The 14,881-nt window shown below is 38.9% G+C and overlaps 1 protein-coding gene across 1 annotated transcript in view; it reads left to right on the forward strand.

Annotated features, from left to right (window-relative positions):
- LOC135466911 (rabphilin-1-like) overlaps positions 1-13,941 on the forward strand; it is a 59,701-nt gene extending 45,760 nt beyond the window's left edge. The window contains exons 10-12 of the mRNA XM_064744663.1: positions 2,825-2,939; positions 11,019-11,224; positions 13,737-13,941. Of these exons, the coding sequence (XP_064600733.1) occupies positions 2,825-2,939; positions 11,019-11,224; positions 13,737-13,859 (444 nt within the window). The 3' untranslated portion in view covers positions 13,860-13,941. The remainder of the gene's footprint in view (positions 1-2,824; positions 2,940-11,018; positions 11,225-13,736) is intronic.
- The last annotated feature ends 940 nt before the right edge of the window (positions 13,942-14,881 follow it).

Below are 14,881 nucleotides of genomic sequence, written 5' to 3' on the forward strand. Positions count from 1 at the left end.
AGGTTGCTGGCAGACCTTCCCACTTACGGCCGGGGAGGAAGCCACTATGAGTTGGACTTGAACTCACAGCGACCGCATTGGTGAGAGGCTTCTGGGTCATTACGCTGCGCTAGCGCGCTAACCAACTGAGACATGAACTTAAAATGACAGATTGAATAATTCACAGCTGGAAATCCTCCAACATCAGACTATGTGAATGTTCGCTCGTATAATCACACCGCATATAAAATATAGCCGTCTTTCGAATGTATTCATCAATGCTGAAAATATATATAGAAATAGATGCAGCTGTTGGCAACCGAGGTTGTGTACTTCAATGTGCCTTTCATACCTTTACCTATGCTATACATTTAGGAAGCCGATATAAATTTTTTTTTTGTTGGTGTTTTACACCGTACTGAAGAATATTTCACTTAGACGACGGCGGCCAGTTATTGTGGGTGGAAACCGGGCAGAGCACGGGGGAAACCCACGACCATCCGCAGGTTGCTGGCAGACCTTCCCACGTACGACGTGAGAGGAAGCCAGCATGAGCTGAACTTGAACTCCCAGCGACTGCATTGTTGGGAACCGATATAAAGGATACCGGCTTGACAGACCGAGCTCAGACCAATATTTCTTGAAAATATAACTACTAAATTTCACATGAAACGATCGATGCAAGTGGGAACATTATTATGTTCCGACTTGCATCGATCGTTTCATGTGAAATTTAGTAGTTATATTTTCAAGAAATTTTCCTTTCTGTTTCATAGTACGTGTACAATAACTGTAAAGGTCCAAGCACAGAATGTTCCATGAAGGGTACATAAAGCATAAATGGGCACTCTGACATGTGTGACATTATCTCTTTCAGTGGACACACTGGAGGACTTCACCTTTATGAAATACACGACACAAAATGTCTAAAAATCGATGCAGTATTTCTTTTAAGTTATAATAAATAACTCACCAACAGTCCCAAAGATACATTGCTTGTGTTATCCTTCAGAACTCTTCTACAAGGGAACCAATCTATATCCGTTATTTTTAGCGGTGAAAAACAATGAAACCAGTTTTGATCAAAAGCTCAAGGGCTTTCAACGAACAGAATCATCCCTTCTCATTCACCCCTAAGGAACGCTATAACCACATCAGACTCAATTCCAACATAGGCCTTTTGAGTAGAAAAAGCAGACAAAATGACAGAGTTAATGTTCAAAGAGCTGTGTAAAGAAAGCTTTTTCACCTGTTAATCAATTGCGATAGAGGTTTATTATTGCCTTAAATTCCGAAGCATGGAGTTTTCCGAATTCGCTCAAGCCTGTTGGCAGGCAACTGTCGGCACTTCGCTATGCGTTCTCTGATGACATCTCAGCTATCTGTCTCATTGTTTTAGCTTGGGAAGAAAAATCTCAATATCAATTTAGCTTGAAAAGTGAATATACATGGGTTTGTTGGACAGACATTGCTATTAACGCTATATGCATGCCAGTATGATATGTTTCTGTCACTACTTAATGTGGCTGAATCCCGCCTTCCTAATGTCCCTACCCGATGAGCGAGTCAGCTTGTCCATGTAACGCTGTGTAATAAGCCAAGATCCATCACTTCTACTCTTACCAAATGTGCCCTATCCATCATCTCTCCTTTGAAAATGCATATATAATACTGAAAAACACACAGACAAAACAGCCCAGCAGTTTTATTTTTACCAAAATCCTTTCATAAACCATAGCCGTGCGGAATCAGCAGTCGTTTTTTGTGCTATTAAGCTGTCAAAATAGGCGATTTTCTTAAGGGTGGCTCAGGATAAAAGAAGGTGGTCTAAAACAACAAGATCATAAAGATGCCAAGGCCCGGTTGTGGTAGAGTGCAAGTCACGTCAGCCTTGTAACGAAAGCGCGACTCTTTTCTCCAAAAAATCTGATCAGTACATCACAGGTTTGCTCAGTTTCAAGAATTGCTGTACTTGAGGACATGTGATGTTTTCCGGTGGGATGGGTTAGTTTGTCTTACATGTACGTCAAGACGAATACGTTCTCCCATGAACTTCACTGATTTGTTATAAAAAAGGAGCGCCCTTCATACATTAAACAAACTCATTAGTGTAGACACGTTTAGCGTTCCTATAGAACCATTTATCTGATTCATTTACGCTACTTTTTAGAACGGGTCAAATATGATTTTAAAACCAGTGTTTGTACATTCAGTATGTAAACGTTAACAAGTAAGTTGAAAGATTGCTGGAGAAGGAAAAGTAGGTCACAGTTAATAGACGGTAGGTATATTAAGAATATTGTCATCTCTAATCCACACGTGCATTTGTACAAATCAATGTTGTTTTAATTTCGATCGATCAGGACTCCCCTGAGATCGTTCTATTCATTCTCTTTGGATTGTCTGGGAAAAAGCAAGCGTCAAGAAAGTAAAAATAGCCTGACTTGATGACGTATATTGACTATATATGGTGACGTTGTGTATCGGGCGAGCATCCGTCTCTTGAAAGCCTTTCTTAATAGCTCTCAATCTTTATTCTTCGTCCATTGAATAACTTTTTGGGGTTTTTTCATGATGTCAGTGATGTCTGAATTGATCATAGTGATACAGTTTCCGAATTGGTCATCGTAAAGAACAGTTTCCCAATTGGTTGTAGTGAATTAGTTTCTGAATTTGTCATTGTGAACTGCAGTTTCCGAATTGGTCATAGTGAACTACAGTTTTTGTGTCTTCTATTCACCCCGTCTACACCTATGTATGTGTTATGTGTTTCCTTTTATTGAGTCACTAGGAAGTTTTCTTACACATACGCAGTTTGTTAACTTGCTTTCAATTACATTTTCAGTGCCATCAAGGGGATTTGAGAATTTCTGGATGTTACCAACCCGTTGCTGGCAAAATGGTCTTCAACATTTTAGAAGCTAAAAACCTTCCGAAAGTGTCCCTAATGGGGACAATAAGTGAGTATGCTTACGCTTTATAAGCAGTCCTAGTTATACTTACCACGTGCTGTTTGTCGCCCATACATGAAACGGTGACACTGCTTCATACACAAGGCTGTCTTTGAGGTCAGGTTTTTCGGACATGGTTGGATGAAAAGCAGTTGTTATGTTCCTTCTATAATGTATTATAATCGATGTAGCCCGGCAGAGGATGATAGACATGTACGAATGAGAACCTTTCATTAAAGCGAAGATAATTCAGGTAGACACCGGTAGAGGTACATGTAGATAAGAAATAGATCAGACTTTAATCGGGCTATGTTGAATGTGAAGAATTCCAAGATCTCTCTCCTAAAGTGAACCCGAAGATTATTAATGGAAGTGTTTGAAATTCGAATTCATTGTCATTCCTAGAATACTGACTGTCTTCCTGACATGACTGAAATCAGATTACTGCTTTCCTTTAACATGTTACCAGCTTTATGAACTATTTACACATTATTTCTTGCATATTCCTTCGGGAACAAAAGCCAGTTTCACAACGCCATCTTGGCCTTAAGTCCCAAATATTAACCTTCTTGACAAAAATGAAATATTTGAAGCCAAAGCTCAAATTTTCTAAATCCTAATACCACAGCTTTGTGAAACTGTCTGCTTGTGTTTATGTTGTTTTTGGAAACGGGCGATAATCGACTTCGTTCGCTTCTTCATGGTCTGTGACTGGTACACGAATACCTGACGATTTCATGGCGTACACCAAGAAATTTTTTCAACAGAGATCCAACATGACCGCAAGTGGAAGTCACCTATAGTCAATGCTCTCGGTATTCACAAATCTTCAGAGGTGACATGTAATATTCAATTTTCTTGCATAACTGGGAGATGACCAAACTATGTTTAAAGACCCAAAGAGACCATCGAATACGGAGCGGTTAAAAGCATATAAGAAAAAAAATTTTCATGTCCGAAAAAAATAATAAACTCAGGATTTACCTCGCACGCACATGCAAAAAAAATTTTTCGCCTTTCAAAAAAAAATCGGGATTTATGTCGCACTGTTTAAAAAAAACTCCCGTTCACTAGAGAAAATTATGTCGGGTTCCGACGTAATTGGCCAGTAAATGCTGGGCTTACATAACTTAGCTTAGAGCAACAACAGTGACCTGCAGGAACATGAAGGGGTTAACAAACTCATGTTGGTCACCTGATACCTTCTTCCTATCAGGACGCCTTACGCCCGCCTGATAAAATGGAGCTATTGATTGGTTGATTATGTCGGAGTCCGTGATAATTATGTCGGGGTCCGAGATAGTTCCACCAATGGAAAGCTTACATACATCTTATTGCTCCCCTTGACAAGAAGCAAGTACCTTTTCCATTGGCTGACAGTAGGTTGGACCGCGTGATAGCAAGGAAAGCTCAAAGAATGCGAAAAAAAAATTTGCATGTATGTGCGAGTATTTTTTTTTTGGTGGGGGGGGGGAGGTAGGAAAATTTTTTTCACATGTTCCTTTTACGGCCCTGTACTCGAACCTGTCGACCCTCATATGTCAAGAAGTTGTCAGCTGACTTTCGAAATCCAACTCTTCTCTCGTTGCCATTAGAGTTATGTCAGTTGTGGACCTCTCCGAGACAAGTCCGTTATGTCCTGTTTACATACTCTGCTGCTGGAATTGGCTTCATTTGTTTCTGCATACAGAATTCCTACATACTGTCTGAAATATGTGAGATAAGGTTAACTAGGTTTGTCTTGTTACCGTTGATAGGTGGCAATAGCTGGGGTATCGGCCTATTGACCCCTTCTCCGTGGCAAGTCCCATCACACGACTAACAGGACTTTACCGGGAGCTACATCCATGCACCATCCTTCTAAAATTCAAGTTATATAACGGAATAAACTAATGCCCTGGGGTGAATTTTCTATCTCATTTAACCAAACCTCTTTACGGGTAAAGGAAGTTCATTTCGCTATCAAAGAGTTGATTTAATAAGAATGGCGTCGATGTTCACGATTATCTGCTCTTACACACCGCAGAACACATGGAGGACCTGTTCTCAGACAATGTACTGTGCGCCTGTTCTTGATAGACACACGCCTCGTCGCGGCATTTAAACAAATCACGGTATCCTATGACGTAAGGAGGGATACTTTGCATGATGCCATAACCTCTTTACTTACACAAACGTCTCAGACGAGCCAACTAAACACATTATACAAAAACAGTCATATGTACTTAACCATTCACCTAGTTAATCTTTTCGCTGTGTATTACAACACAATTCCGTTTCCACAGGCGTTGCTACGGTGGTGTATAATGACTATGTGCATATAGTCAGAGCTTACGAACAATAAAAGAAAGTTTGTATAGCCCAATATAGTTTATATGTCACCGGAAAGATCTGTCTGTACTATTTTAGACTTGTATTCCGGCCATCAGATATCTGAGAAAATATACCCTTAATGATGATGGGACACTAGTGATGTATATATTTTATTAGAGGCAGTCGTATCTGGAGATTTTCTGACGTTGTTGCGCAGTGTAGTACACTCCAGAGACGATATTTATCATTCGCTTTCAGTCAAAAATTCAAACCTTCAGTTAAAATGTTTTGCTTTAGGACATTTTATATGTGCACATTGGCTCTTTACTGCAGAACAATGTATCAACCACAATTTGAGTTCTTTCATGTTCAGAGTTTGGCTTTTAAGCACTTGCAATTTATGAATTAAATCTTAAGTTGTCTGGTAAATATGGGCACAGTAATGTATGTGTAGCCCAATTTATGTCAGTGAAGCTAATTTTATTGGCTGCTTCCATATTTGGCCTGACTATTGCTTTATATGAATACCAGCATGGTCACTAGCTAGAGCCTGGTGGACACTTTCCTATCATTAAGAACATAAAAATGTATCTTGATTGTCATAGAAAGAAAATGGTAAAACTATTTAAAGACATATCTAGAAAAACCATCAACGTCAGATATTTCTGGTCATAGATAATATATATCAGGGTGTACATTTCCCTTAAAAACTAATGTTGAGCACATTTGGCAATTATTTGGTATAGCAACGACAGATAAAGTTATACAATATGTTAACTTTCTAGAAAGGGCACTGGAGGTGCGGACTCAATCCGGACATTACACAGGAACTGTACATTTCCCTCGCTGTGATTGACGTGACAGTATTGGTGAGAACAAGAGGTCGGAATCGCCTGAGCTGTTTGAGCAGTATTACAAGGACGTTAGTTGGAAACCACATCTCTCGCCATGAGTATTGCCTTACATGTAGTGGGAAAGTTCGGTAATAATTTTCGGACTTTATTAGCCGGGACAATCCGGTTTCCTTTAACCATAAACCTGACCGTCATCATATAGATAAAACATTTAACACGCACCATTTATCCGTGTTAACTTTACATGTTAATTTACCTGAAACCGGAAAATTTCACCAACTGGAGTTTCATGCTAACAAGAATAAAACACCCTAAATACTAGTAGTAAACAAATCCCAGAAGGATTCATAGTTCTGGAATTGACTCTCTTTCATTCAGCATTTAAAAATGTCATTTCGTTTTTAATGTGTATTTCAAACATGGTCGAAATAGATTCCAAATTCGGATTGCATTAGGTAATAAAAGGAAACAGCTCCAACCAGATCCAAGCTTGTTTGCTCACTGCCAAGATCTCTTGCTAACGGCTGGGACAAACTATTGACGTTTATTCACTGAATAAGTGTTATACCTGTTCGATTATTGCTTAACGCACAATGCAACAATTTTGCGATGGCGGTCAGTTTTATGGGTTGAGGAAAGCAGTTACGTGCATGAGCATCATAGGCTGCTTGCTGTCACTAAAATCCCACAACTCAGAGATCGAGGGATCAGCAAATCATCTGTCCATAGCTAGGTCTGAACTCACGTCTTGGTATTCCAAGCGAATGAATGACGTCTTCGAGTTCGTGTTAAATGTGCTTTGTAAAACCCGCTCTAATGAGTGATATGTGCCTTGCGGTCGTAAATTTCATCATTAACGTTCGTTGGCTGTCATATAAGTGAGCGATACAGGATTTAACAGTTGGTTATCCACCTGAACGTAGTGAGTAAACATGTAAGAACCGGAGAGGCAGTCCGTTAGAAGCCAGTCTGACCTCAGTGCTATCTCCCTGGGAGCCCTGACACTATCTGGATGAGCGTTTGAGACCGTCACATCGCCCTGTTGTCTTGACAACCGCGTGATAAATCAAGGGATTAGGTTTAGGAAAATATGAGCATTATCAAATCGATATTAGCGCAGAAGCCTATTGTAATTACCTGTGGGTTTTGGATTACACGAATCTGACACAATCTTTATCGCCTTTCCCCCTTTTAAACACGTCGCCTATGAACCAAATGGCGATGTTAGACTGTGACATTGTTTAATGAGGTTACCTGCCAATGTCCACAGACGGTTCCAGGTTAGAATCAAAGTCACGTCAGGTTTTTGTTTCTGTGCCTTACAAAGGTTATGGCTCATTACTGGAGTGCGTTTTGTCTTTTACTCGCTGCACCTATTAGGGGATATTAGGGAACCACACTGATTAAAATTACGTCCTGGCAGAAAGACTGCTTTTCGTTGTTGTGAAAGATTATAGAGTTTTCTTGTAAACAACATTAGCTCTATAGACCATATGTCTTCACGGTAAATTAACCACTGTTATCATCAAGGAATTAAGCCTAGAGAAAATATTTCTGACCTTCTTAGCTAAGAAATTATCCATGATAAATTATTAGCTAGTTGAAATTTCATATTGCGGTTAAAGAACCAGAACGCAATTTATCAACACCTTGGAAAGGTATTATTAATGGAAATTAATTTTGAAGCACAATCCAATATACAAAATTCTGTCCATGTTTATCTACGGTTCCAGTCGCTCTTTGTTATAAGCCACCGGGTCAGGTATCAATTTCAAACCTCGAATTGTTACTACAAACAACATTGCTTCATGGAAAACGTATCACATAGGCTAAAATTAGCAAAAGAACATGTGTAATACGTTGATAATGTACCCACTGGGCTAATAATACGCTAATATATGTAATTAAACCAAGTGCCTTTCACAGACGAGAAAAGTAGTCAGCAACGCAAAATAAGTGTATTCTGAGAACTACCACAGGTTAAAATCTAAGTTCGTCATGAAAACGGTGCCGGGGAAAACACAAAACTCAGCGACGTCTTGTATATGTTAGAGTCTTTGATAACGATAGGTAACCCAATGCCATTTTCATTAATGTTGTGGTGTCGGTTTTCTGTGTAGATACATGGATCACTGGTAGTTAATTTCAGGGTACAGGTTTCAGAGTCCAAGGCTAGCCTAGAAGCCATATACGCGTTTCAGCCTATGGATTCGACACCTGGCATTTACAAGGTATCTCTGTCTCTTGGAGAGACCGTTGCCAGTCAGATAATTAACTCGATAATCTATCGTTGGTGAATTTAAAGCTAAACTGCTTGAATAGCTTTCGTCTGGGTTGTCTTGTAAATATATTTGTCAGCACTACGATCGGCATGTGATGTCGATTTCAAAACAAATTAGATCTCCTGCGCTTCAGCCAACCGGTGCCTGCCTTTCCAACTGTAATAGCAATGTGTGGCATTTAGACGATTCAAGTCACCGACCCTGTTTACGGTTATTTGACTTCAACGCTTACACGTAAAACAGGCGCGAACATTAGACTACATGGCCTTCATCTTAATATGAATGTAAGTAGCATGTAGACAGCTTATAGTTGTGGTGGGACTACCTGTTGAATGCTGATCATCACCATTTAACCATGCGTCTCACTAATATAGATCTGCGTCACTGGATTTCATAATATCTAACCCTAATGTTATATGCCTTATGATGTGACTTATGATGTACATGTACATGGCCCAATACAGCTACATTGTCAGCTTTGATATTCCCGTGATTCCGACATCTAATCTGCAATCGCGCGATAGAGTTGTGTCTTCCATCGAGAAGGATTATGACATGGGTGTAAGCCCACCCACACATATTAAACATTCCAATGAGAACATATATACAATGAAGCACATGCTAGGAGCTCCTTTTGATGCAGGTACTTCAATGAGTGTCATTTGTGTCTTTTATTAAGCAAAGCTGAAGAAATGAACAAAGCTTTCCATTTCCATCAGATCTGACCGTGTGACTAAGGGTTCGCAAATGGGTGGTGTCACTATACATTCGATTATGCATCAATTCCTGTACACGGGACACTTTGACTACATTGACTGTTTTCATGAACTTTATACCATTTTCCTTTTTGTTTTAGCATAATCCAATAATATATACTATTTCCCACAATGCTGTGTCCTAGACGTGGCCACGATCTCATATATTGTATTTGCTGGTGTGGTGAAATTTCGATGTTACAGCCAAATAGTGCCCATATTTTTTTTATTTTAAATCATATATTTTACCTGAATTGTTACCGATCATTACCTATGCATATACCATTTGTTAGTATTTCATTGTTTCCTTGCTTGACATTTTCTTCACACAGAACCCAGTAATGCTCGCTAATAAAGCACAGCCTTCAAACACAGCACAACAGAAGCCAACGATGTGCCGTGTGCAAGAAGCTGGATTTAATGTTACACTATAATTAGATGACCAGGATAGAGGACTGTTAAAGGTCATTGGGTTTAGGAGAAGATGGCCATCTACCAGAAGGGCAAAAACCTCATTGCTATCATCACGGGAATATCAAACCATTGAACAGATATGCTATCACTGATTTCACTGATAATTTATAATGGTGCTGAATTTTACAACTTCTACGACACGCAGTCTTTGAACGTAATATCTGTGGAACCAGTAGCTTATTGGTCATTGTGTTGCATTATGTTCCTCACACAGAATACCACTAACTCTGCGTCATGTAGTATTTCATTGCCAATTATAAGCCCTTGATTTTCAAATCGAGATTAGAAGGAAAAGCAAGAATACTTGCTGGAATCAGATGAGTATGCTATACCTCATTTCGTGCCACAAAGGCAAAAATAATAGACCCATATAATATTCATTTCAGGATACCTTATCAAGTTGTTCAGGTTTCTTTGTTAGGAGGTGCAATTTTGGATGACATATATCCCTATCAGATATATATCCCTAGAACATTATTAGTATTTCATAACTCCACTTAACTTTACAGGATGTACATATCCAAAGTTTTTCTTCTTGTCGGTCAGCTATATTTATCATTCTTCCTCAACTGTAGTTTATATCTGGAATGTGACGTCAACACCAAGCATTTTAGAGTTGCATAATAGGTACCGTGCAGTGACGTATGCTATATGTGTGTTAACACCGGATATTATCGAACTGGTTTCATCAAAAAGCTGAGTTTCTGTCATAATTATTTTTAGTTGTCCTATCTCTATGAAACAACCATTGAACAGATATGCTATCACGTACATCTAATGCTAATGTTAGTTAAGTCCAACAGCACGGAGTGGCTAGGACGTGGTGTCTAGGTCTCACCAGATTGACACGGCGTTTCTTTGATATATGAAATTAAATATAGTGATATGAAATTCGTGCTGCTTCCAGTGGACAGCATCGTGACTGAAATATTAAAATATTGAAATCGGCGTAAAACTTGAATCAAAGACAACAAAAGGAAGCAAGTCTAAAATGACTTTCTTTCTTCAGATATAATGGTTAACTAGTCTCATTATTCTGTTTTTGCATTTATACATTTTACAGCTAGAATTGTTTCAACTGTGTGCACAAGTTTTCGCTGTGATTGAATATAAAAGAAAAAGTGTTGCCTAACATTATCGATCTTATGGGAATCAATATGGTCCTTCAAGTCTACAATAATCAACTGTATATTTTAGTGTGAAAAGAAAGTCAAAGTGATAAAACGAATTTTTCACATATAGATTCAATGGTTATTCGGATTATGACCTATCTCATTGCTATCAGTCAAGTTAAATATACTTCTGACGATCAATATGTTAACATAAAGAATGGTTTTTGTGTACTTCACGCTGATATTTCTGCCAAAACAATTCTATGATAGGCAATTGTTCTTGTCTCTCTGTTTGCAGATCCATATGTCAAAGTTGAGATGTATTTGAATGGTATTCGTGAAGCTAAGCAGAAGACAAAAACTAAACAAAATGTCCAGGATCCATTGTGGCATCACCAGTGTCTGTTTGAAGTAAACCGAGAGAATCCTAAGTTATTGGGCCATACGTTCTTGTTCAGTGTCATGCACAGAGACCGGATGAGAGGCACACAGCTGATTGGCCAGGTAAGATAACTTTTTTTAATATTCAAGAACCTGTAATCTATGCGTCGAAACAGATATTTGCACACCAGCCGTCAAGTTATCGTTCTTTCTTTTTTATTAGTAGTCCGGGGAGTTAAGAATTCAAAGTAATCTGTTACTGCCTGGTGACACTAGGCAACGTTGGGGAAATGAAGCTGGATGCAAGCTGTCATTAGTATAAGCTATTATTATCATCAAAACAACAGATTACATTACCAGTTATGATATAGAATACCTAGGCCGAGCAGGCATTCTATAGATTAGTGTTTGTTTACTGAAAACACTCGCCCGTCTGATAATTTATAGCCCGAATCATCTGTGAGTTCCACAACATCACACCATTATACTGAAAAAGTCTGTATCGGCTGCTCGACTAGAAGAAAAAATACATCTGTGATCAAAACTTAAATGAATTCTTCACTTAGTTGAGCGAATGTTACTACTCAAACGTGGAAGTTTAAATTGTAAGTTTAATCGGACGGCACAGTTTAAGGTAATGAATAGCATAAGTAATAGATTAAGTGTCTGGCAGATATTATCAAGAACTAATATTGTGTGGTAAAGTATCAGGGCTTCAGTACAACAATCTTCGCTCATGGCAGCCATTTCCTCGGTTTTAATTTAAAATGGCGGTTCACAATGAAGTAACTCCCACACAAAATCGTTTCTTGTCAGTTTGATGTTCTTCTTCCGGTGACAATTGTGGTGGAAGTGGAGGGGGGGGGGGGGAGATGTGCGGCAGAGAAACGCGTCGGAGGTTCTAATCCGTTTATTGGTTTCTTCTTTTGACAGTGATTGAATTTACATGATCAGTCTTCAAAGTAGCAAACGGCTTGTTATTCTAAAACATTGTCTCGGACAAAGCAATTTATTAACACGGTTTCATCATCCCCCCTTAGGGCGCATACTAAAATAAGCCTTTCAATCAGCTAGTGTAAACAACTGTCACCCCACAATCAGTTGATATCATTAGGAGAATGATCTTGGAATGTACAGAGTGGCCAGTTTTTACTATTGGGTAAGGCTGCAAGAAATTATCTTCAGATAAACTTATCCTTTTGCGAAGTACAAGGAAGAACTAACAATGTGTTCAAGAAGGGAACAACGGAATTGTCACAATGATTGTATAGAACAATGCATCAAGATAATTTTTGGGAATGCTTAGATTATCACAAATGAACATATATACATTTCCTTTACAACGGATAATGCAGAAATGTGTTTCGAATGATGACCTTTTGAATATTCTCAGAAATGCCCGCTACCACTTCTGGCAAGCTTTCAAACTAATGTGAGAAACACGCCATGCTCTCCCCAACCCATTGTATGCCCTCTCATTTGAGAAGAATTTTTTGTGCTAATAGGAAAATGGAAGCTGTTATGGCTGACGTTGCTGAGGAGTATTTCTGGAGCTCTTGAACATAGGAACCCAGACATGGCGAGTGGCTCGGAAATCAATTAGCTGGTTCTGTCGCCGAGGCCATCGCCAACTGTCCTCTTGTAAGCCTGGAGAGCTGATGGACATCGTGTCGTCTAAGCAGCAATCTCTCCAGCCGATTTCATTGAATTACTTGACGTGGGACATTCTCCCCGTGCGTGTTCCCCCTATGGTTCTTTATTGCTTTGGCAAAACACGGTTCTCTGGAAATACACTGACAAGATACTGACAAAACAGAGCTATGTCTATGTTGTTATTTGCTCTTTTAGTTATTGCCGCCAATTAATCTTGATTCCTTGACCTGAGTTGTCATTTTAATTAAATTTGGCCCGCAATTTTATTCAGCGATTCAAGCTGACTTGAGGTGAGATCGTTAAAAGCATTCTGCTGAAAACGAAATTCTGATTACTACCTTTAAAACAGCATTAAACATAGACAGAGCGTTGTTCACATTGTCGACAACAACAGGCCATTTCTCTTTGTTGATGAAGCGTATAGACAAACCAAAAACGTTTGTTTCTTTAATCGTTAGTGTAAATTATTACGGTTTTAAAATGCCCACATATTCCATTGATATGTGCGTCTGATTCCGTCGAAGTTAATGCCTTTTGCTTGTCAAGTGATCGTCTCACAGTACACTTGCCTGTATGATTTGTGTTGATATTTTCCAAACACACATTATGAAGTGCTATAGTGTTATAACATTAATATAAATCGTTGATTTAAGCATATAGAATCAGAAGAATCGGTCGACAAATTTAGTTGTTTTCTGTAGCTGTAACAGCAAACCGGTTCCTTATTAATGAATTGGAAAAGGTTGTGGCCAGAATTTATCTTTCGTTTATTTGCCGTTAGCGTTATTTGCGTGATATAACGACAGAAATAGAGGTTTAAATCCAATCGCAGGGAACTACCAAAGTCACTAGCCATGTGGGTGAGTCGTATGTCATACGTACCATTTTATGTATGCATCTACATACTTACAGTGCTTCACAGCAAGCGATTGTCTTCCTTGTCTATAGCGACTTGACCTAACTTTATCTGTTTTTTGTTTAGGTGGAGCTGGGGTGGTACAGTCACGGTGAACAGTTGGATCACTGGTGCGAGATCATGGAGCATCCCCACCGACCCACGGATAACTGGCATCCCGTAATTAAAACGTGCAAAAGCCCATCGTGAATTGGGTGAAAAAAACATGAGTTGAGTGTTGGAATAGTAATGTTCAAGAACTGTGCTTCGTCATTGTAGGCAATGCAAGGAGAATGGCTAATCTGGATTGCCAAAAATTACCAGTGGTTGTAACAACATTAACACGAGAGACCAAAAGGCTCTTTTGAAATAATTAAGATGAGTTCAAACGACAGCTAACTGTGAGTTCGAAAGTAGTGTTGGAGTGGGAGAATAACGAGTAAATTTACTTTACTCAAAAATTATATTTTGGATGCGTGCATGCAAGTTCAATTCCAGGTCACGTGACGTCTCCATGACAAATAGTACCGAGTGCAGTTGTTTGAATCAATGTGAAATATCATCGCTGTGGGAGTGGAAAGCCGGTTGAATTTCCTGGTGTTGTCGTGTTATTCGCGGAAACTATTATGTTTAGGTTAGTTGTATTCAGTGTTAGCTCTTAAGAATTTTGTAACATGTGCAATAATTTTGTAACATATTCATAAAAATTTGGTCGTTGTTTATTATGTTCGCCGCACGTTTCTATTCACTTAGAAATGTAATAATACTTTGCAGTCATACTGTGTGTTTGGCCGTGAAGTGGTGGTGATTAAGACGAGCTGTTACAAAAGGCTAGGGTCTGTGATAATACTCGATTTGCCGAAGATCAAGAGTTGTGCTGCAAGAAAATAAGCTGTCTCTTTATGGTAGTGTACAGTGAAAAATTACAAAACTGATTTGCATTGTGTAGATATTTTAGCTTGACTGTGTTAAATTTTACCCGCTTAAAATATCCACATATAGGGCGTACAGAGTCGTCACATTATGCCTTCGTACATTTCTTTGTCCATAGGCTAATGTAAATATAGTTTTATCCGTTGCTAAACGCATTAAATTCCGTCGGTAAAATCAAATTACCATCAACTAGGATCAGGACTCTTTTACGTTCAAGCATTGCCAAACAGATACAAAGTCGTACGTTGTATAATATATCTTCCATATCTGGACGAAACCTGACCAAGATTTTTTTCAAG

Source organism: Liolophura sinensis, chromosome 6 (genome assembly GCF_032854445.1).
Source record: "Liolophura sinensis isolate JHLJ2023 chromosome 6, CUHK_Ljap_v2, whole genome shotgun sequence".
NCBI classification, from domain to species: domain Eukaryota; kingdom Metazoa; phylum Mollusca; class Polyplacophora; order Chitonida; family Chitonidae; genus Liolophura; species Liolophura sinensis.